This window comes from Hakea prostrata, chromosome 10 (assembly GCF_041222555.1).
Source record: "Hakea prostrata isolate BN-2017 chromosome 10, UWA_Hpros_2, whole genome shotgun sequence".
Lineage (NCBI taxonomy): Eukaryota > Viridiplantae > Streptophyta > Magnoliopsida > Proteales > Proteaceae > Hakea > Hakea prostrata.
In genome coordinates this window covers 2,231,922-2,255,222 of record NC_142609.1, presented here as the reverse complement: position 1 = coordinate 2,255,222, position 23,301 = coordinate 2,231,922, and the positions used below count along the sequence as shown (strand labels likewise).

Sequence of the window (23,301 nt, the reverse complement as noted above, 5' to 3'; positions counted from 1 at the left end):
AAGTTACATTTCCCTGTATATTCAAGCTATGACTCCTAAGAAAACAAGGCCCGCATTTTTGTCAAGATGAAAATTATTGAGTTTAAGGAAGTTTCAAGGTAGATTTTTGAAACATTGTCACTATCAACATCAACAATAAAAGGAAATTAATATTTACATGAGCTCCCTCCATTTCCATTGGAAACAAGCACGCCCCTTTTATAATTAAAACCCTACAAATATCCCTCGACACTTGACATTGTTAATGACCATACATAACTAATTGTTTAGATTTAAATTAAATTTCCATTATGACCATATTACCCCTATAGCATTGCAAATTTTGCCCTTTATTGCTTGGTTTGTCAAAGGGCAATATTTTACCCTAACCAATATCTATACTTAGAGAAATCACATCAAAATTGTTGATTTTCTGGCAAACTAGCAAAATACTGGCAAATTTCTCAAACAAGGCTATGTAAGTCTCAACTCCTACCTTGATCCTTTTGAACCAATCACACCAAGATCAATAACTTCTCTTCTTCCTCCTCTAGAATAGTAGAAACAAGTTCATCCTAGAATTCCATTCCACCGTCACTAATCTATTCGAACCCCTCAAAACCGAACTCTCCTCAAAGGGCAAAGCTAAATTCACTATCCAAAATGATCAAACTTCCTTTGATTTCCCCACTCGTGCCTTCCATGGAGTGAATCCAGCCGACACAAAAATCAGCAAGGAAGCCCCATTGATCACCAAATGGGTCACTGTTCAGCTTGCCCCGATTCTCACAGTGGGATTGTCCAAACTTGTGGAAAAATTACTCCACCACTCCTTCCGACTTCCTTCTTTCTTCGTCAAGAGTGATTACTAGAAAGTCTATGATTTCTTCTACAAAGCATTGAGTTGAATCCTTGATAAAGTCAAGAAGATGGGAATTAAGAGTGAAGAAGTTTGCCCAAACCTCATTTTTGTTGTTGTTTCTCAATCGACGAATTCCCCGCAAAGCTGAACAGCTATTATTTATAGTTGGAGATGGACATATTAGATTTTAATGGACCAATTCAAGAGGGGATAAAGCAAAGTCGGTGGGGGTGAGGAACTAAGAATTGTTGGCAAAATCTTCTTAGATTTTACAAAATCGAAATGTGAAATTTCGCTGAGACTTTGCACCTTGTAATAGGCTTTGTAACGATATTAGTATGAACATGACCTAATTGTAATTTTTATAATAATAGGAACGATAATCAATTTTAGCCCCAAAATAAAGACTGAAACCTGAAATTTTCGAATACAATTATGAAAAGGGTGAAGGGCAATTAGGTAAACACGTACCAACAACAACACGTCACACATGATTGGACATAGATCCTCCCTCTGCTATGCAAGGACCAAGGATTATTCTAGTAGGAAAAACTAAAAAGTCCTTATATGTAATATGCCATTTTACCTAAAAGGAAAAAAAAAGAAAAAATGTAATATGCCATTCTTTTATATATAAAATAATCGCCCTTATACCAGAAAAGAATCAACGGTGGAGGATGTTTGGTTACATTTATTATCCGAATCCATTTTTCAGGTTGAGATTCCACCCGCACCACTTCTATAACTTCAATCGACAGTAGACTTCTCCTGTGATTTCGTTTTGGCGAATACCCGAGGAGGTGATTTAAGTTATTTAACTAAATGCTTGGAGCACCGAAACTTGATCGTGAAACTTGATCGTTTGAAAGGAAAAAAAAAAAAAAAAAAAAAAAAAAACACATTCCCAAATGGGAAGCAATCAAAGAACATCCAAGAACGAACTGAACAGTCGCTGCTGTCAATAGGGTTTCTGGACTCTCGACCTCCATTCCTGGGCTGCTACACCTCCACCTCCACCTCTTCATTTTCATCTCGAAGAACCAGGAAGCAAAGGTTGAGAAACGAGAATCTTTTTCCCTTAATCTAATTGAGAACCCAAATTCAATTTTCCTCAACTTTTGAAACCCTTTAACATCTGAAAAAACGATGGACTTGTTCATCAGTTTGGCCTGGAGAACGAAGAAGATGATCTGAGAAAAGAAAGGTGTTCTAAGAGTCGTGGGAGTTCTGGGTCGGGTTTCAGATATGGGTGGTGGGTTTAAAACGGGTTTCACAGCACAAGATTTTAATCCCACATGATCCAGATTTGCAGTTGATATCATGTCACGTTTGTGAGAGGAGAGAGAGGGAGATGGAGAGAGAGAGGGGAACCGTAGAACAACGAAGGATGCTTCAACGGTACTCTTCTCGCACTTATTCTCTATAATCTATATCATCATCCTTCTACAATTAGGGCAACCTCCTCTGAATTCTCAATTGGTTCGCGCCTTTTTTTCTCCCCTCATTTTTTTTCATATCTTAAGAGTGCGAATCTCGTTCTGTTTCGAGTTTGATTTGATTCATAATTCATTATTGAGTTGATTCTGAAATCGAATCATCGGCTATGGTTGGCTGAAGCTGGCTCTGATGCATTTGGTTCTTGTTTTCATCAAAGGAATCGATCTCATCCAAGTCTGCTAAAATCTCTCATTCGGTCTGTGATTGATTTCTCACCTACCATTTTTGCAATTATAATGTTTGCATTAGCTTTAGTTTTCGTTTCATTTATATTCTTATCAATAATTGGGACTCTGAGACATAAGGCACTCTCTTTCTTGCCAAGATTTTCAGATCAATTAGTTAAATGTATCCTATCTCTTCTGCAAAATTTTTCTGCTTCGAAGTTGAAGTTGATTTAACTATCTGGCTACTGTTGTCTTTCCTATAGTTGATTATTCTTTTGACTTGATCCACTCAACATTATGCCATTCTATGTCAGTTACGGTTGAGTCACAACCAGTTGTTGATTATTAGCCATCTATCAAGATAATGTACTACAGCTGGGGTGTCAGGACATCAATTTAAGTGTGATTTGTAGCCAGGAGCAGTTATCAACTCTTGTGAGGTTTTTAGTTACTGTTACAATGGTTGTTTATACAAGAGATTTCTATAGAAGGTCTTGCGCTGTTTCTATTTTGTGCATGTGTGTGTGTATATGTGTATGCGTTATAAATGTATCATTTTCTAGTTCAGTGCTTATTACCTCCGATACTTTGCTGGTATTATTGCATTAGGTGTTTGACAAAAGCTATAAAGTGATGGTCTAAATGTTACCTGCTTTGCCATGCAGTATGCTTCTTATATTTGCATTGACTGTAATAATACTAAGGTCTCTGATCAGTTAGGCCATTAAAATATGGTTAGAAGATAATGGTCAATTAGATGTTGATATTGTTTGATGTAATTCTACTTGTCACATTTATAGAAAATCAAGACATATATCTCATTGCATTAATTGGTGCAGGAAATATGTATAGAGGCAATTTATCCAACCACTCATTCTACCACGAAGGCTGATTATGATTCTCCTTTTTCAATACATCTTTTAGCCATTTGGTTGGAGGTTCTACACAGAGGAAGTGCTACAAGTTGATTATAATTCTTTTTCATGCATCTTTTTTTCATTTGGTTGGAAGTTCCATACTGAGGAAATGCTACCTAAGGTTTCTCGGGGGTTTTCTTTCTTTGGGACTGGGGATCCCTTTTTGTTTGATAAGAAGAAGGTTGATGATACTGCCCCTAGTTCTGGAATGTCTCCATCTCTTAAACTACAAACGGATAGAGATGTGTATCGACCTGGTGAATCAGTTCTTGTGACTATTGAGATTTGTAACCCAAAGCCTACTAATGAGATAGCTGAACAAGAGCACGTGACCTCCAGCACATATTCACTTCTGGTTGAAAGAATAGCTTTTGAACTGAAGGGAATCGAGAAGTTGGATACTCAGTGGTTTGCCACTCAGAAACCATTTCCTGGGTCAAAACAGAGGAGAGGTTTGTCTTGCTCTTTACTGCAAATTAATGAAGTACTTAAATTAAAATCCATTTGGAGAGCCTTTTGTTGTTAATCACCTATCATAGTCCTGGTGTGTTTTGATTTTTTTGATTTTTTCCTGCTTTCAGTTTTACAAGAAAGACATGGTTCTATGTTTTATATATCAAATACTATGCCTTTTATATTAAGTTATGTAATCTGTACACCCACATTGGTGACAGAATCACATGATTGGTCATTCTTGCTACCTTGTTGATGTAGAATCAAAGGCTGGGAAAATGAAAACCATGGAGCCAGGACCAAATGGACCACCAATGGACCATGCCAGCTCAAGTCAGCCCATTCAATCCAGCAGGTCTTCTAGAAGGGACAAAAAGAGGCCAAAACATTGAATTCATATTACTGTTCACGCGAACAGGGCACAGCCTATACTTGACTTGAGCAAAATATTCTTAGAAGATTAGTGGGGCTCAATAAAAATTAGATTAGATGAAGATTTTATTCTGGGGAAATTTAGAAGCTTTGTTTGGTTTCTATTTTAATAGCTTTTATTTTCATTATCATGCATATGGTTGAATTATAAGGCCCAGTAGTTTCTAAATTCTATTACATTTCCTTATTTGAATTAGAGTCCTAGTTAGAGAATTAGTCATAGTTTAGGAGTCTTTGATTTTCTATACATATGATTTAATCCACCATCATTATACAGAATGAATAGAATGAATTCAGTTGTGAACTAGAGAGCCTGTGTGGCTGTGTGCACTTGCAGTTTCTTCTCCTCCACCCCATTTTTTATTTGTTTTCCTCTTCCTCTTCTTCCTATTCTTCTAATGCTCACTCTATGAAAGACCACCATAGCAGCCTATTCTCCGGCATGAGTTGTGAATGTGATCTTCCCCTCCTTTCTTCCTATTCTCTTGATTATCTCTCAGTGCAGCCCACCTCAGCAGGGCTTTTCAGGTTTCTGAATTATTTGCAGCCATCATTTTTGTAATAGCCATGTGCATGAGCAGTCACCCCTGGGAATTTCCATGATAATTCCACATTTCCAAATAATCAGATTGTTCAGATTTCACAATGTTTTTTAAACATTAAGTCCCCTACTTCGTTCTTTTAGATGAAATTTCAGAGAAGACAGAAACAAATAATATCCAAGATTCATGATTCGTTTTGTCACGTGACAACAATAAATTTATCATTTTTGACAACAATATATATATATATATATATTTTTTTTTTTTTGTATTTTTTTTTTGGGGGGGGGGGGGGGGAGGGGGGGGGGGGGGGAGGGTTTCACTAGTACAATTTATTTGGCTTAATTTTGTTATTGATTTGTGCAGGTGAACAGGTTTTCCTTGACTCTTCTACGCCTTCTATCATTTCAAATCAGATCATTTCCTCAGGTGGCACTAAAACATGTAAGTCACTCTGCATTCCTATAACTGAACCAATTAAAATCAGGACAGCATTTTCTGAATGTGGACTATTGTGGTGGCTTCCTTGTTCAGCTTTTGTACTAGTAGTGTTTCTTATCTTTATGTGGTTTAGGAATATGTGTGATTTTGATAATGTGAGGAACAATAATGCAAAATTTTAGAGATTAAAGGGAGGAAATACGGATCTTGCTAGGTGTAGTCTTACCCCTTTTTATCTATCTTATACATAGAATTGGAAAGCTTTTTGCTACTCCTCTCATCTTCTCCAGTAAATATTTTATTTGTGTTTTATCAAGGCTTGCAGGATTGGTGTTTGATTCAATCAACACCTTGCACTGTGAAGCCTGGGTGTTTGATCCACTCGATTCCTTGACAGTGTGAAGCTCAGGAGGTTCAAACTAAAACTCTCCTTCACTTTGTTAAAGATCTCGTTCAAATTATTTTTCAAAATCTGATTTTTGTTCAAGTTTCACTATCAACCAAGCTGCTGCCAAGGTTACACCATGGCAACTGTGAGTTTAATGTTCCTAACCCCAATCTTCTAATCTTCTACTGCTCCAAAATCTAACTTTTCCCATTTTTATTTTCAATTTCCCCAACATCAAATCCTGTCCAGATCTATCCAACCAGCCATGATGCCGCAAATTGGGATCAAGTACTACTGTGCACAAATCCATTAAAGCGCTGGCAAACCCCATCTCAATCAATCTAAGTTTCATCTAGACCACACCAACCTTCAGAATTATCTACTGATCTGACCCATTACTTCCCATACTCTCCTTAAAAAAAAATTCATAATTTCTTGAATTCTGATTAGGTAACCCAAGAATTTCCACAATTTTCTCTTTCACAGAGGACACCACACCCTAATTTTCTGTAATCAAATTTCAGCAAGTTTCAACCCCAAAACTTCATCAAACCTTCACTAATAAATTCCCAACATTCAAACTGACCTAAGACCTAGTTTTGACCAAGGTAAAACATTTCGGTGAAATTCGCCGAAATTTCACCGAATTTCCCCCAGTTTGGGTGAGTAGTGAACCGAAAAATGCACCGAAAAATGAAATTGAAAAATATTGCTGGAGAATCACTAAATATCGCCGGAAAAATGCCAAATCTGTAAAAAATTGCCACCGAACCTGCAAAATATCACCGGAAATGGATTGATTGCCACCTAGATCTGCTGCTATGTTTGTATTATGTGTTCTTCATTGCCTCTTCGGTTCGATCGACCAAAAAAATTATCTCTGTGTTCAATTTCATGGTTGAAATCCTTTTATCACCGGCAAAATCCATGGTTTGATGGAGAAGAAGTGAAGGACTGGAGGAACTGAAGAAAAACTGAAGAAGACGACGACTCATCTTGTGTAGCTGTCTTCCAGGTTCCATCAATGTTAAAAATTAATTTTTTTTGTTAAAGTTAAAAAGTTGATTTGACATATGGCAGTTGCATTTGTATTTTGTAGCCACACATGTAAGAAGTGAAAAAGTGATTGATATTTTGTTTTTTAATAAAATATGACTTGACATTTAAGGCCACACACGTAAATCGATGTCACTCACACTGTTTTTTACACAGTATCACGCACAGAGTATATCGGCAAAATCTTGGCGAGGTTCGTCGAGACTTCGCACATTGGTTTTGACCAATTCAATTTGCCTGTTCATAGTAGATCCTGGTCTAGTTGATCCCTCATCAATGTAGATGTAGAACTACATCACCCAAAGTATAAGGGTTTGGGCTTAATTGAAGACCAACTATATTCTGAAAACAGACCTAAAACCAAGCATCCAATGGTGGATTTTTCAGAGTGTATTTAAGTTCTGTTTAACACTTACTTGTGGCTGGGAATTGAAACCAAATTCAGGGCAAGTTATTCTTTTGAAATCTGGAATTAATTACCAACAAGGCTTAAAGCTATTGAGTAAGTGTCAATGACTATCCAAGGCTGCTGGTAGAACAGAGTAGGGGAAGGGGAAATCCAAGTAAAGTTGACCTTGTAGGTCTGGTCTCTCATCCATTGTATCTAACGGCTCTTTTCCAGCAAAGCAATCTCAGATTTCATTAATTAAATAATATCTGTGGCTTGAGCCTTACATTTCTTATGTAAACTGCAAATAGACTCCAACTTATACAGTTATACTATGAAACTGAAAACCAATTTCCACCATGATTAGGAGTGTTACAATATTGCTGAAATTAAGAACACTGCTGATAACTAACTATTTCTACTTAAACTAGGAATGGAAATAATCTACCACTAAGCCTACCTTGTGCCCACCTTTTAATCCTGTTAAAAAGGCCTATTACAAAGGAAAAACATGAGATCAAGTGCTCAATACCTTTCTCATGGCTCATTCCCAATGACACAATCCAGTGGATGTCTGCATTCTGATTATTATGTCACTCTCTTATTGCTTCATGGAAGGTTGTGTGTACTTGGTTCATGGTCATGTTGGTACAACTAATGCTATTATTGCTACATCCTTCGGAGAAGCTTGAATATGCTGCATGGAAGACTAGTTGCCACTCTATTCATAATAGACATTGATGCATGTGGTGTTTCAGCTGGAATTTAGTTCTGCATGTACCAAGATGTATCGGAGGCTATTATACCAGCGTGTCAGCAACTGTCGGTTGGGGTATTGACTTGAAAGTAATTATGGCATCCCAAACTCATGCTGATTCAGCATATGTAGTCTTCCCAGGCTAAAAGAAAACTATCCCGTATCTGCATATAGTTTGAGTTTCCCCATTTAGCCGAAGAAGAGACAGGTGGTTTTTGTTCTTTCTTGTGTAATATCCAGTCTGTTGAATTCTGTATAGCCTCTGATTTTGGGTCTTTCTGAAGTGTCTGGACCTTTATAAAATGTAAAATATAATTGTAAAAGTGTACCATTTGAAAAATGTTTAGTATAAAATAGAATAGGGTAAGTGTGCTGTATGGCCCTATGGTTGGGTTGGGGCATAGCTGTTCCAGTGGGACCTGTATCCATCCAATGGTGAGGATAACCAGAGAATCCCTTCGCTTGGCTCAATTAGGTAATCCCGTATGGGAGCTCTCTACGTGACCATATGGCCTTATCTTGTATTGCCAGTATACTGTGTTTAAAGTCATACTTGTCTTACTTTATTATTTCTGCTATTGACCATTTTTTTTAACTCCTGTGAGTGATGTTTCTCGTTAATGTTAACGGTTTTGGTCATCATTATTGGTATTATTACTATTTAAATGAGTGGATTCCTGCGGCTGCTGGATTTCGTGCTTGTATCAGACCAGTCACTCTATCTGTGAGCTTGAGAGGAAGGCCTTAACGTACAGTTTTCTACAAATAACTGAGTATTGGTCTTTGAGTTCAAGCTCGACTCAAGCTAACATGCTATTGGCTCCACTCAGCTAATTAATGGTGATATTCTGTGGGTTTTTAACCAAAAAATGTTATCATCATATTATTTTTCATTCATAGTATTTAATTGACATCCAGATTAGTTGCTATTGTAGATCTGTTAATTTTTCTGCTATGTGCATGGTAGTTTTTAACTTCATTATTTCCATATGAATAAAAATTTTCTACATCTGTGATCAAAATTGATTTGCTTCTTACTTGCTACTTACGGAATTTTTTTTCTTCTGCAGACATAGTACGAGTAGAGCTACCAGAGGTCATACCTCCATCATACAGGGGAGCCACTATTCGTTATCTCTATTTCGTTAAAACTACAATTTCTGGATGGTGGTTGGTATTGGAGAATGGCACTTCCAGTATGGAGCAAAAGGATCTGATTCAGCTGGTTGGTATTTAGCCTTCTGTAGCAGATCCAAACAGTTGCTGAAATAAACTTTAGTTCTGTTGTTTTAGTCCTGTGCATTGCTTCATGATGCACTGTTGTTGAAAGAGTTATCATTGTTCTTTTTTTGTTCTCAACTTTTTTCTATATTTTCCTCTTCCATTTCTTTGAATAAACCCATGTTACAGGCTATTTTGTTCATTAGAAGGTTATCTTCAGTTTGGTCTCCCTGGGTACTCTTTGAGTCCTGATCATATCTTGGTTTGTCATCACCTGGATGGTTCTGCTTTCAACTTAGTGGTCTATTTAAATTGTATGGCTATGAAGAACTGGATTCTCCCTTTGTATTTTCAGCCATCCTCTCCCCCCTGCCAAGAAAGTAAATTCTAAGTATTTGACCACTTCTCATAACTTCTCTTCTGATGAGTTGATCTATGGTTGGAGAGTGAAGATCTACATTCCTGACCCAATTTAGTTGGACTATGTAGTTAGGATGCTGTTTTTGTAATACATGTCTTTCTTGAAGTCAAGAGCAGAACGTTGACATTCTATTACATGGTATGTAGCTAAGTTGGTTCAATGCTCCCTAGAGTTTGTGTCATTGTTGTGTACTCCTTATTAATTTTACTAGGATTAGTCTGATTTGTTGTTGTTTATCTTGATACACCATTCCTTTTCTTTCTTGAGAGTTCTGCATATTTGAAGGCTATCTTCAGTTTGGTCATCAATCAGAGGCAAGGAGTTGTGATGATAAGCTGGTACAGATGTGTCTTTTTTTCAGTGCTTTGTCGTCTCTCTCCATATCTTTCCTTTTGATTCAGATCTGACACCAAATTGGCCTACTTTTCTTTGAAATCAACCTAGGGTTGATAGGTATGGGTGTTGGGCCTCTGTTTAATATGTTTGTGTGGTCATGGGCTTATTCTATGGCCTCAAAAGTTCAGTTCCTAGGCTAAACACGTGAACAGTTTAATTAATTGCTTTGATTAATGTAAATTCTGTAACTTAAGTTATAAGGCAAAACAGCCTTTTCTTTTGTTTTTATTTCAGTTTTAAGCATCCTAGTCTAAGTTAAATAGTTTATATTTTGATTTAATTTCTATTTCAAGTGGAGTCCAGCTGGGAGTCAGATCACTCGACGGAGAGAGGTCAGATTGAATATTGAATGAGAAAAAGCTTCTCTGTGAGTAATTCCTCTTTTGTTTGTTAGTGAGTCCTAGTTCTGTCAATTGGGAATTGAGATCCAAAGTTCAGAAGGGTTGTAAAGGTGAACTTAAGCCTAGACACCTGCAGCTGGTTGAAGATCAGAGTTCAACCTTAATTCTCCATCTGAGTATTCCATCCTCAAGGCTCCCTTCAGGTATTACTGGCAGCCTACATCTATCCCTTTCTGCTATCACATCTCTTTTTCTCTTTTTCTTGAATTTTCAAAGACCCAAGACTCTACATCAATTTTACTGTTATATCTACCCCACACTTTAGGTTCAGTGTCCCCCCAGCCCTGGTGACCTTAGATTCTAGTTTGACCCCCCATTCTGGCCATCCAATTTTAAAAAATAGGTATTTTCTTGAATTTTAGTACTCCCTAAATCCCCAAGAACCCTTATATCTCCAAATCTAGCCATCTACATCCAACCAAACTTGTGGATCTGATAGGAACATCCTATTTAGACTAACAAAGCAAGAAAGAGAACACTGAAAACATGAAAGACACCCTACAGCATACGCTCAGCCAAAGGCTGCTCAAAACGCTCAGAAATTGACCGATACCCTCAACTTGCAACTTCTGCCTTTTTATCCCTCACTGTTAGTCGGTTATGATAACTCCCACCGTTTCATTACCACCACCTTTGAAATCCACCTTGTCCTTAAGGTGAGGCAAGATCAGAAGCTTGGTCTTCACATGCTTGCTGCACCACCATGCCGATTCAGCAACGTTCTTGATGGCCCAATAGCAGACCAATTGCCAGAGACGCAGCTGGTGTCGAATGCCAGCCTTGCAATATCGTTTTCCCACCAATAGCTGTTATTATGAGCATCTTGATGGCAATTAAACCTACTAAAAGTGAAAGTACATTTGGCCAGTCCCTGAGAAGCTCTATCTTGGTAGGTGCTCTGTAGTAACATAAAATAAGCCAAGAAATAGGCCTCTAGAGGGCATTATATCAGCTTCAATCTGTGTAAGGTAATATGTCTCCACCAGATCAGAACTTTGAGTGGAAATGGAACTCCAAAATTTCCAGTAGCCCTATTTGGTGGAAGCTCAAAAGCCATGAAAACAACAGTAGATAAGATAACCTGATTTAATCCCATACCAAATGCAAACTTTGAAAGAGTGTTTAACTGCACCAGTGAATGCTCTAAATCCATTAAAACATCTTGAAAATATTACAAGAAGCTGCCTTCTCTGGAAGCTTATTTGTCATGGAGTCTAGGAGTAAGACCTAAGAGAATCCTTATGCCTTGCTTGAGTTTGCACTTTTAGAACTGGTGCATAGTTGGGATATGGAGTTCACACTCCTAGTTTGGCCAGGGGTGGCATAATGATATTCATCTTCCATAAACAAATGGATGGAAGCTGTAACTTCTTTGAAATAGTTGCCAACAGGGGAAGCATATATGACAAACGTGTGTTCAGGAACTGGAGCTAAATCCTTCATGGGTCCACTTCCCATAAGCAGCAGCCAAAAATACAAGGATCCCTTCCTTGAAGGCTGAACCCTATGCTTTTAAGGCCAGAGGTACTTGCTTTATGGCATCAACGAATTGCTTAATAGAGGGCGATAACATGCATCTTCTCTCAGCACCCATCTGCATATGTGTAGCATCTTCTTCTAGGCAAGAGAGAAGGACATGACCATCTTCTTTCTGGTAGGGTTTTAAAGCTTGAAATGGTCCCCTAGGGAAGTTTCCATTGCCACCAACTCCTCCTGGTTTGTCTTCATCCAAGAGATATCGTCAGAGTTTGGTTCACTGCAACATCCTTTACCACTGTGAGTAGCTGCTGGAGGCTTTGGTTTGTAGATTTATGCGTTGTAATGAAGGTGGAGCAAAGGATTTTTGTTAATACCCTTGCTTGTAGTTGTAAATACCTTTGATCAGTGCACTTGTTTGTCGATTTGGTTGGACCTGCGTTGGAATGGTTCCTTGCATTGTACTAGCTCTCTTGTCGTTCTTTCGTCCAGCTGCCAAGGTTGTCAAGGTGATAAAGAGAGGTGAAGCGATAGAGGGAGACGAAAACCAAGGCGACAAGGTGACACCAAGTCGCCTTGAGCCAAAAGGGGCTAGGACGCCTTGACAACCTTGCCAGCTTGTCAAGGTGATAAGGCGAGGTGAGGTGATAGAGGATGACAAAAACCAAGACATCAAGCAAGGCGAGAAGGGGATACCAGATTGCCGTGACCCAGAAAAGGGCCCTAGGAGATGCTTAGGCAATGCCTTGATAACCCTGCCAGCTGCTTTGGTTAGGCCCATGGAAATATAGCGTAGTGTCGGTTTTGGGTTAATGGGATGGGTTGGGTCTGGCCCATGAGAGTGCCTTATGATTCTTGATAGCCCCCTCCTTGGCTTCGACTGGTTGGTCTTGGCCCATTGTCCAACTCATTGTAGCAGGCTGAGACAATTAACTTCATTGCGTAACCCAACGCTAATTCCATCGCCTTGAGCTCTGGTTGCCATCTCAAACTTCCCTCCCCTCACTATGTAGTCAGCAGTGGTGCCCTTCTGCTGGGGGGTAAACTCTAACTCTTCATGTCTCTCTTTCGGCGGCGAGTAGAACCCTTGATATGTGGTCTCCTTCAACCCAATGTACAACGCATTAGGCTGCTGCAACTCCGTCTTTTCTGTGAACTCCGATGCTGGCAAGACGACCTTGATGGCCTTCCCATGTAGAAGGTAAGCCCTGATTTCTTCTCTGGAACTCGGATTCTTATTCTCATCCTCAATATGTTGAATTAGGAAGATTAGTTTTGAATCGAGGGTGGACAGCCACCCTTTGAGTTCCCTCATAGTCATGGCTAGGTTTTTAGCTCTCCCCCTCATTCTACTCTCAACTATTCCCTAGATCAACGCGCTCTGATACCAAGTGATATGAACCCCTATCTGGACTAACAAAGCATGAAAGAAAATATAAAAGACAAAATGGTTTTGATGGTGCCAATCACCCCCTACAGCATACACTGCCCAAAACACTTACAAATTAACCGATTCCCTCACCTCACAACCCCCCACCCCCCACCCCACCCCCACACAAAAAAAAAAAAAAAAATCCCCCACTATTAGTTGGTTATGGTAACTCCCACTCTCTTTTTCCTCCATGTGGCCTATCAGGATCATATCCCTATATCATTACTTACATCCCCTTCAAGTTTTGTCCCGTTCCTATAACTTTTCATTCCATATCTCAAGAACTTGCCCCATCCCACCATTCTAGATCTCTCCAGACTAACACTTTATTGTCTTGGTAACCACTTCATCCAAAAATCCTTGCTAGAGAATTTGAAGTCCAACAGTCTAAGCCCAACTGAGGTTATACCGATAACCGGAATTTCAAGAAACCCTTTCTTGGCCCTATATGAGTTGGTTCTCTTAGGGCCTGTTTGGTTACATGAGTCTGGAGATTTCAAATATCTAGAGATTTCAAATCTATGGAGTCATAATTTATAAAATTAAATGTTTGGTTGTGGAATGAAATATGTGGATTCATCCTAAAAAACTTTTAATCAACGTGATTTTTGTGAATGTACAAATGTATAGCTTTTTTGAAATCTCTGGATTTCACCCCTTACCCATAAATCTACAGATTCATGTTTTTAGTGTAAAAAGGTGAATCTCTAGATTTCATGAATCTAGAGATTTTTACAACCAAACGGGTATAATTCTCAGATTCATGAATCCAGAGATTTAAAATCTCTAGATTCATGTAACCAAACAGGCCCTTAAAGATTTTGGAAGAAGTGGCCGTCATTCAATTGGGGCTACATCACCTCTAGAAAGTAAATTGATTGTTGAGATGCTTCAGTGGCAGCATGCACTATGGAACTAAAACATCTTTGGATGTTTGCCCTTTCAAAACTGCCCTTGCGGGTCTTCGACTCACTATTTCTCTGTAGAGTTGTTGGCTGGGCTTGTTGGAAGGATTGGAAGACTATAAGGGAATATTGTAGTTGGATTAGAAATTTGGTTCATTGATAATTTTAAAGGACATAAATGAATCATGCTGTACTTAGGAAAAGGTTGTGAAGCATTCAAGTGAGTAGGGGAGCCTTAAAGGATGATTACGAGGGATAGAATATGACACTTCCATTTGGTGGTGGAATCCAATGAAATCAATTCTTGTTATGTAACTTCTGTGTACAAAAGCATTATAAAAGAATGTGACGGTAACTTCCTTCTGCTCCAGGCTATTTCACTTCTTTCATTAATAATTAATCCTTGTCAATTCTTGCTTCAAGATTGTCGATGCAACTTTTCTTTAACACTGTGGTGGAGGCCTCTTGTGAAGGAGTGGGGTGAGGTAGTATGAAATTGTAGTAAGACAAAATCGGGTGGTAGATAGGGTGTGATTTGGTTGTTAATAGATCTAATTTACACTTTTTTATGGTTTTCTTATAAAGGGTAGATTTGCTAGGGTCTTTGATGATCTCTTATTTTTCTTGTAAGATTCCCACTCTGGGAAGATTTGATTTGTTTTGTATTTGGTAACTTATGACTATAAATAAAACTCTTGCTGTGTCCCTCAGGCACAAGCCAGGATTTCTCCAATTCTTCCAACAGAAATAAAGAAACTAGGAACATTCGTGAGGAAGTCACTTTATGAATCCATTTTGTTAAGATGGGAGATTAGTACTTGTTCATCAGATTTGTTGGAAATAATCCTTAATTTCTGCAATAATGGAAGCCTTCTTTTCGGTTCTTGCTCTTGACAACAAGCTCAGTCTTGAATATTGATGACCTCCAAGATGCCTGCTTAAGAGGTAAGGTGGGGTGGGGTTGAGCACATTTCCTTTGGGAAAAATATTGTGAATGATATTCTTAATGGGATTGTAGGCAGAGGGTTGTGGTTCAGCCCCTTCCCTCTCCCTCCTACTACTTATGGGACCAAGCAATCAAGAGGTTGAGAGCACTAGCAGAAAACTGAAGCTTATCAGGTTGTTCTCTTTGTCCTTTATTGTTTTTTCTTCTTGTTGTAGGATACGCATAAAAAGGGTCTGGCTGGGTCTTTTTTGGTCCCAACTGCCTACCTATGCTCCAACCCTCCTACTTTACTTGGGCTTTGGACTGGCAGCAAATACTGGCGGAGGCAAGGATCCCTTGTGGCGGACCCTATTTAGTTGGGACAAGGCTTGTTGTTGATTTTTCTTATGGGATCTCTTTGAACTTCCTTCTACTCTCTTGGAAATTCCCGTTTCTTCATTCCTTTCTTCCCTCCATGATGTAACCCAGGTTCTAGGTTAGCCTGCAGGATCTTTCTTTACTTAGAACCAGCTAATAAATAGGCCATCTCTAAGGTTAGGGTGGTTTTGCTAACAAATGGGTGATTTTAGGATAACAAGGATCCTAGGAGGATCTATTTGGGAAATTGTGTCTTGTGTATGGAACGGATTAGGGAAGGGTTTAGGGTTTTGACAATCAGACAGAGGGGTAGATTTGGAAACTTAATTTGTATGTTAGAAGTGTTTTTGGGTTGATTGTATAATGCCTTAACTTAATGGAGTCTGTTCTGTTGGTTGATCGTGTGTGTGTGTGTGTGTCTGGAGTTTCCTCTTTTCCTTCTCCAGGTCTCTCTCTCTCTCTCACTCTCACTCATAAACCTTTCTCTTTAATTAAGTTTTTTGTGAAGCTGTTTTGCACTGCCCTAATGCTGCATATTTTCAGCCTTCCTAGGGGTTTAGAATCTACCCGGTAACTCCATACGTTTTTAAGTGGTTTGTTTCAACTCAATGACATCTTATACAATTTTCAATTTTTTTCAAAAAAAGTTCTCATTGTTTTATCAATCTTTTGTATCTGCTGCTGGGTTTCCTTAGTTATGATACTGTTTTTCTCTTAGGAATTTACGTGTAGTTTCTTCTGAATCTTCTCAGCAGACTGCTCTGTTAGGAGTTCTGGTTATTATACCCATGTCTAGGGTCTCTGTCATCATGCTAAGTTGGTTAAATTAATGGGTTTCTCTTGCTGGTCAAATAAACTTCTCGTCCACAAACATTTTTTTTCCATTGTCTCCAGATATTTAGGACTAATCTATATGTTACCTGTGTTGATTAAGCTGATTCTGATACTTTAGCGGATGAGGCATTTGTTCTTTTGGTAGTTTGTTCAAATTGTATGCTTTGTGAATATATTTAATATAATATGCAATTGCTTAAGGTTCTGTTAGCTTTGGTGTTTTTCTTCTCTGCTAGTCTACGTTGGATGTAATGCTATTACCAACAATGTGACCAAGGTGCCTGGACACATAGGCATCTCCTTGGATGGACCTTGACAACTGTGGTTGTTTGGCTATATATTATATCAATTAACATTATCCTTTGTTTAATTGTGTTAATAATCAGTGAACTCTGCAGGAAGCTCGTGCTCCGTTGCAAATATGGATTACACAGAAGACTAGTAGCTTGTTAAATGAAGGTGGTCAAAACGATGGTATGCTCCTAATGTATATAAGCCACTACACATGCACTAAGCTCAAGCTTTAAGTTTTCTTTTCTGTTCCATCATTCATCTCCTTCCAACAGGCTGCAGTAGCCCTTTCAAAGAAAACAAATGTCTACTATAGTCTGTGTGGTTGTAAGTACTTGTAACTGTCCACTATGCTAAAAGACTGAAAATCTGAACACAAGGAATGAAAAAAGAAGGAACTGCCCGTATAAGGGATGGAAATAACTGGAATAAATGCAAAATCAGGGGTGAATGGCTTGGACTTGGGCCGAGATGATAACTTTTGTAGTATAACTGGGTCTGGACTAAGGCTAGGATGAGCAGCACCCATGTATCCTACATCAGTCTATTTCAATAGTCATCCATTTGAACATGTACTCCTGATAGTATCCATCTGCTTTTTGTGCTTTTCAGTATGCATATTGAAAGAATAGCATATGGGGAGCTTAATTGTGCTGGTATGTTTGCAGGAATGTTGCCCGCTGTGACCGTCCAAACAGATATTTATTGGAAAGAGAAGGATGCAGATTCTGAATGGGTAGGCATTTGACCATATTAGATGGCACTTATTTATTCTATTTCATGTGGCTTCTTGGAAATCCTTTCAGTGTTCCGTTTATACTTTTGACACACAGACAACTACATCAAGAATTTTTTGATGTTTCAATAATGCATTTGCGAAGTGTAAATAAATATTTGTGAGAGGTAAGTACTTATACTGTATTTACAGGTTAGGGCCAATGAAACATTTGATGGACTTGAAGAAGGCTATGAAAGCTCCAAGGATGAGATTTCATCTGTTTCTTCTTTCAATGCTGCAAGGGAAAGTCTGCCACGGGCTTTTGGAAGTTCTTTGTCCTTGCAATCATCTGCAGCAAGGTCTTCAAGCAAAGATCTGTTGAACCCCCAAGGAGAACGTGCCAGTCTGTCTTCCTATGTACCCTTGCCCCAGCTCTCTGTAACTGAGGTCTTATATGATCCTGTTGGGGGTAAGCTCTCTCTCTATCTCTCTGTTCTAGACGATATAACTATTTTCTCCTTAGCTTCTCCATAGAAAAGGGTTATTTTCCGGTTGAAGTTTACTATTCCTTTAACATATTGTGCAGTTCTGTAATATTTATCTTGTCAATTTGTGGTTGCTTGCGTCTCACTTCGAGTTCATAATGCAAAAGTTCCTGTGTGTTGTATTTTGCATGATTTCTTATCTGTTTGGATAGCTATGTTAATTGCTCATGGTTTTATTTTGAAGTCTGATTCCGGAATGATGGTTTACATTTGCAAACAGATGAACCCTCTCCTACGAAGCCTTCAGCTATTATCTCTCCTAGTCAGCAGAGAAAGCTTACAAATCCTTTCTCCCATGATGATGGCATTGGAACCCCCTCTATACCTGGATCCGTTGAGCCTGTAGCATGTAAATAATTGTATTTTCTTCATCAGATAGCATTTGTTTCTCTTTTTTGCTGGTATCCCAAGATTTTCTGTATTAATACCAGTCAGCTTATTTCTGGCAAACATTTTCTACAGCAGAAGGCTTTATTCGTGGACGATCTTACAATATCCGCCTGGATGATCAAGTTTTGCTACGATACACGCCCAAGAACTCCGACTCAACCTATTATTTCAGTGATATGGTAAACACACTGCAATAACTTTGTATTCACATTCTGCATTTTTCCAAGAACTGCTGCAGCTTTGCATTTATTTCCTAATATCTTGGCAACAGATTGGTGGCACTCTCACTTTCTTTCATGAAGAAGGAGCTAGGAGATGTCTTGAGGTAATTGTATACTTGGATTAGTAGGACAGTCTAAAGTATTTGATATGTGCGTGCTTCCATGCACACATACATTGCATTGAAGATCAACTGATGCTTCTTCTTCAATAATGACCTGAACTATTTTACTCTCCCAGGTTTCAGTAACCCTAGAGACTTCAGAAACTATAGCTCAGCGTTTTATTCATCCTTCACGAAGGAATTCCCCGACAACTACAAAGGTATATTGCCTTTTCTTTTCTTCATGCTTTCTAGGTACGAGATTCATTTTGACATAAGTTCATACTTAAATCATTCTTTTGAGGGAACATCAATGTCTTTCCGCTTCTTCTCCCCCTATAGATGGTAACAGTACTGTGAATGGGCTTACCCTGATTACACCACATGACATAGCTCGGTTAGTACCTTGTAACCAAAGATGGTCCTAATGGTGTCATGTGCCATCTCCAAATCATGGTTAATTTCAGTCCAAAGACTCTCTGTTTTGTCACAAAAATGAAACCTTCCATTTTTTGCTGATTTTGAATCTAAAAGTAAATGTTTTGACCACGGAAACTATAAGGCTCTTTTACAATGTTCTCCTTTCTTACTTTTTATCATCAATCAATTCTTGAAAATCAGAATAAGTTTGTATCGCACCAACATGTTTACCTTGGTCTTAGCTCTTTTGGGGTATAATATGCCTTATATTTACTTAAGAGACCAATTCGCATATGGACATAACCACAAGATTATTTATTGTTTATTTTCTTTTATACTAATTGTTTACTCGTATGTTTTGCTGCTTCGACTTATGATTCAGTTTCCATGGGTTTATCTGACCAGTTTGTATTTCCTTGCAGATACAGAGTGATTACCATGAAGTTGTTTCTGATTTGGTGCAGACAAGCTTTCTTTTCTCCATTCCCATGGATGGGCCTATGTCTTTTTTCACACCTCATGTTTCAGTGCAGTGGGCCCTCCGCTTTGAGTTTTATACGACACCTAAAAATGTGGATTGGACCAGGTACATCTGTATACTTTGCATATGTTTTTTTAAGAGGTAGGCATTTTAGTGTTAGTATTTATCTAAGAGGTAGACATTTTAGTGTTTAGTATTTATCTTTAGGTAGTTGTTAGTGTTTTCTCACTGCAAGGGTACAGGCATAGCAGAAAACATTCAATAGAGGCTCTAAATTACATGTTTACAAATTGGGAATGGTTGGGTTTTGGTGACAAGTCCTGCATGTAAAATGAATTGCTCAGTAATGATTTACAATGCACCCCCCCCCCTCTTTAGTAGACCCTATTTTCAAAGATTAAGTGGGTAAAAATTCAGCTGTCAACTTGTTGTCCATAATATGGTGTGCAGTTTAGTTTATATAATTATTTTCCTAACACATAAACAAGATAGTTTAGTTGTGATCAGATGAGTATGTTGAGATGGATTAATGGTAAAACCAGAAAAGATAAAGAGTGAACATCAAAAGTTGTTTTAAGTTGATGTGGACATGTGAATTAAGAAATAGGGGGTGTTAGAATTGTTTTAGTTTGTAGTATCTAAAAACATAATGAGCAGGTATAATCACTTGTAGCTCCAACTCTCAAATGAATTGTTGAATAAAAGTTTTAATTCATCCAAAAATAAATAAAAAATGAGCAGGTATCATATGACTTTAAGAGAAGTAGTGGTAAAAGAGTTGAATGGTGAAACAGGATCCAGGTGGCCAACCCTATTAGTGGGGACAGGGCTTACTTTAGTTAGTGTCTGCATTTTGCAAATATTGGTGTTCTTTAATGCTTGGAATGAATATTCTGGACTTTCGATGTTCATTTAAAGTTTCATTAAAAAGGCGAGGGGGGTCCGTCTGAGTCTAGTCCGCCTGTCGTGCCCTCGGGTGATGGCGGCCGGGATGTTGTTACGCTGCTGTGGGTTGTATTCCTAATGTGTTTCATAGAGGGGTTCTTTAGTTTACACCAGCATTCTGTCAGTGCACATCAGGGTAGATGACGGCATTCTATGAGGATGATGATTTGTTAAGATAACTGTATACATGAACTGTGGGATTGTGTATTCACTAATGTTGATTTGTCTTGCCACATTTGTTTCTGGCATCTGTTACTGATTATTTCTCTTGAGTCAGATATGAGCATCCCCTTCTTATCGAGGGAAGAGATAAAGGTGAGTGGGTTCTTCCAATAACAGTCCATGCGCCTCCACTGCGTGGCCAAACTGCTCATTCAAGAGCTGAGAAGCCGTCATCTCTAGGACCATTGTGGGTTCGTGGTTGAAGGTCAGCTTTTCTGTCCAAGTCTAATTCGCACTTGTTTGACTAATTTCTTCAAGGTGGATAATTTTCTGTGTGCATAGTGTGCATTATTTTGTGTTTCTTTGGAAGTGTTACACAGTATAGTCTCATGGGCTATCATATAACTTTCTGAGAAATTGGCTTTAATCTGTAAGAAATGTCTTACTTTTAGAGGAAGGACCTTGATTATTCCTAGTTCTTTTGAGTAAATTTGACATTGATATCTTTGTCTTGACATCCAACAGCTGAGGACATAACAGTTTCTTTCAATTCAACTCCATTGACTCTTATGCCCACTGAATGTGTTTGGCTACATGGACTACGTTTAGTTCATTCAACTAATTACTCAAAACTAATGCTCCCGATTGTCATCTCTGACTGTAGTTTATGTTTTTCTGTTTCCCCCATTCCTTTTTATGCCCTGATTAGTTAGTTTATACCCTTATTTTAGTGAGTCAAAAACGACATGCTAACTAAGGGTTTTTGCTGCAGTATCCAGAGTTGTCGGAGTGAAAGCATCATGAAGCTAGAGATCAGATTTATCTCTACTGCAGTAAAATGGTGTTGGGGGAATTTTATCAACTGTGCATCTTCTGCAAGTGCAGTGTAAAATGCCAATGGTGAAAGCATGGTATAATCAAATTTGCCTGCAAGAGCAGCATAGTATGCCTATAGAGGACACCGTCTGTGTTTCCGTCAGTATAGCGCATTTTCCAGAGCATTAAGCATCAAGGCTCGTGCTCCTCGCCTCAAATTTTTGTTTCATCTTTCTATTTTTTTCTTTCTTAGTACTGATTCCCTCAAGCCACCCTTCTTCCTTCCCCCTCTCTTTTCAAAGAAATTCATGGTGGCTGACTGCAGTGCCTTGCCATACTATTTTAAGAGTGCATCATTCCTGGGAGCTCACTGTGCCTTCTGCTAATAATTTCATATGCCCCCTTACATTGCCTGGGTGTGTACTGTGTTACCACTCTATTATATCTGCACAATCTCTCTTTTTCGTGGTTCCATCTGGGCTTAATTTTGATGTTGGTTTTACATGAGACCTTCTGTACCTTTGTATCACAATCAATGGTAGAATCGAAGTGTTTGGTTTTCTTTTCTTTTTTGGTTGAAGAAGTTTCATAGGTGATTGAAGGACATAAACGAGTCACTTCTTTTTTGGTTCTCTTTCTTTTTCGGTTGAAGAAGTTTCATAGTTAATTGATTGAAGGACATAAACGAGCCACTTATTTTTGGGTGAAGAATCATGCTTTGATAATAGATTTATTGCAAGTCGTTAAGCTGATGGTGGATTTAACTTTAATCCTTCTGAGACTGATTTTTTCTACCAAGGGAGTCAGTTATCAGTAGAGGTGTAAATGGATAATCGGAATTTACTTTTGGATTCCATCCATTTAGGGGTATTCGAATCCGTCCGATTACTAATAGGATGCGGTTATAATATACTATTTTCTTATCGATTATTATCTGTCCAATAAAATTATCCGATTAAATTACTTATTTAGATTTATTTTTCTTATTTTTATAATTTTTTTACCTGGTATATGTGACTATTTTTCTAGATTTTTTACTAAAATAGCTATTAATAGTTGTTAAATTCTTAAATTTCAAACATAACCCTCACAAATAAAATGGTAAATATGTAAATAAGTAGTCAAAAATTTGTATTTAATTTGTATTCATGCACATCTCTAAGAATCTACTTAAGAAATAACTATTCGATTATCATTCGAATTCAATTGAATCTGTCCAAACATATAGGATATTATCCAAATCTGTTCAAATATAATAGGATGTGGATATTGTATTACCACTATCTGATCTGAATCCGGTCCATTTACACCCTAGTTATCGTGAAGAAGACATTGCGCTTTAGTTTAGTACATGGGAGCTAAGTCACCAACAACTTTCAAACAGATAAAATTAAAATGGGGGTATATTGGTCATTATACTATAATAAGGATGTTTTGATTATTTTACATCTACACTTAAGAGTTTTACCCCTCTATAGCAAATGCCATGTAATTTACTCAAGGAAAAATAATAAACTACATCTAATTATGTTGAATAAGTTCTAATTAAAGAGGATAAAAGTAGAAAATTTAAAACTAACATGTATTCAATTTAATGGATTTCTATAAAACAGGGCAGGAAGAAATAGCAAATTAGTTTACTATTATAATGGATGAATAGTGCTCTACATCCAAATCGGGGGGCCCCTGTTGAAAAATTATTAAAAAAAAACTCCCCCAACCCCCCCCCCCCCTATTTTGGGGGTGGAAAGCGGGGGAGACTTTTGGCTCCCGGATCCGGCTCATAATGGATTCCTATAAAAGATGGAAAAGTTGATAAGAAAGAGAGAAAAAAATAATAATAACATTAAGAAAAAATAAGAAAAAGAAATCACCATAATTTATTAAAAGACAAGAATAAAGATAATTTGATTATTTTGAAATATCAATAGAGAATGAGCTGT

General features: G+C 38.0%; 1 protein-coding gene and 1 pseudogene across 4 annotated transcripts; one reads left to right on the top strand and one right to left on the bottom strand.

Moving 5' to 3' along the window:
• The first annotated feature begins 1,623 nt into the window (after positions 1-1,623).
• Positions 1,624-21,919, top strand: LOC149001427 (immunoglobulin). 4 transcript variants are annotated; one of them, XM_089136273.1, is made up of 14 exons: positions 1,624-1,894; positions 3,345-3,874; positions 5,216-5,293; positions 8,950-9,104; positions 16,667-16,742; positions 17,228-17,295; positions 17,488-17,746; positions 18,043-18,171; positions 18,285-18,391; positions 18,484-18,537; positions 18,672-18,755; positions 19,377-19,540; positions 20,658-20,807; positions 21,315-21,919. In XM_089136273.1, the coding sequence occupies exons 2-13, from the start codon at positions 3,532-3,534 to the stop codon at positions 20,803-20,805; spliced, it is 1,665 nt and encodes a 554-aa protein (XP_088992399.1). In that variant the 5' UTR covers positions 1,624-1,894; positions 3,345-3,531; the 3' UTR covers positions 20,806-20,807; positions 21,315-21,919. The 4 variants fall into 4 exon arrangements, with proteins under 4 accessions (XP_088992399.1, XP_088992397.1, XP_088992398.1 ...); XM_089136271.1 differs by lacking the exon at positions 1,624-1,894 and adding an exon at positions 1,904-2,239; XM_089136272.1 differs by lacking the exon at positions 1,624-1,894 and adding an exon at positions 1,904-2,534.
• LOC149001428 (branched-chain amino acid aminotransferase 2, chloroplastic-like) lies at positions 11,471-12,575 on the bottom strand (annotated as a pseudogene).
• Positions 21,920-23,301: the final 1,382 nt, after the last annotated feature.

Excerpts from the sequence above, each read along its gene's own strand:
- LOC149001427 (XM_089136273.1), top strand. The coding sequence starts at position 3,532 with ATGCTACCTAAGGTTTCTCGGGGGTTTTCTTTCTTTGGGACTGGGGAT. Across the intron at positions 17,747-18,042 it reads CTTATATGATCCTGTTGGGG|ATGAACCCTCTCCTACGAAG; the intron begins GTAAGCTCTCTC and ends ATTTGCAAACAG. Across the intron at positions 18,392-18,483 it reads CCTATTATTTCAGTGATATG|ATTGGTGGCACTCTCACTTT; the intron begins GTAAACACACTG and ends TCTTGGCAACAG.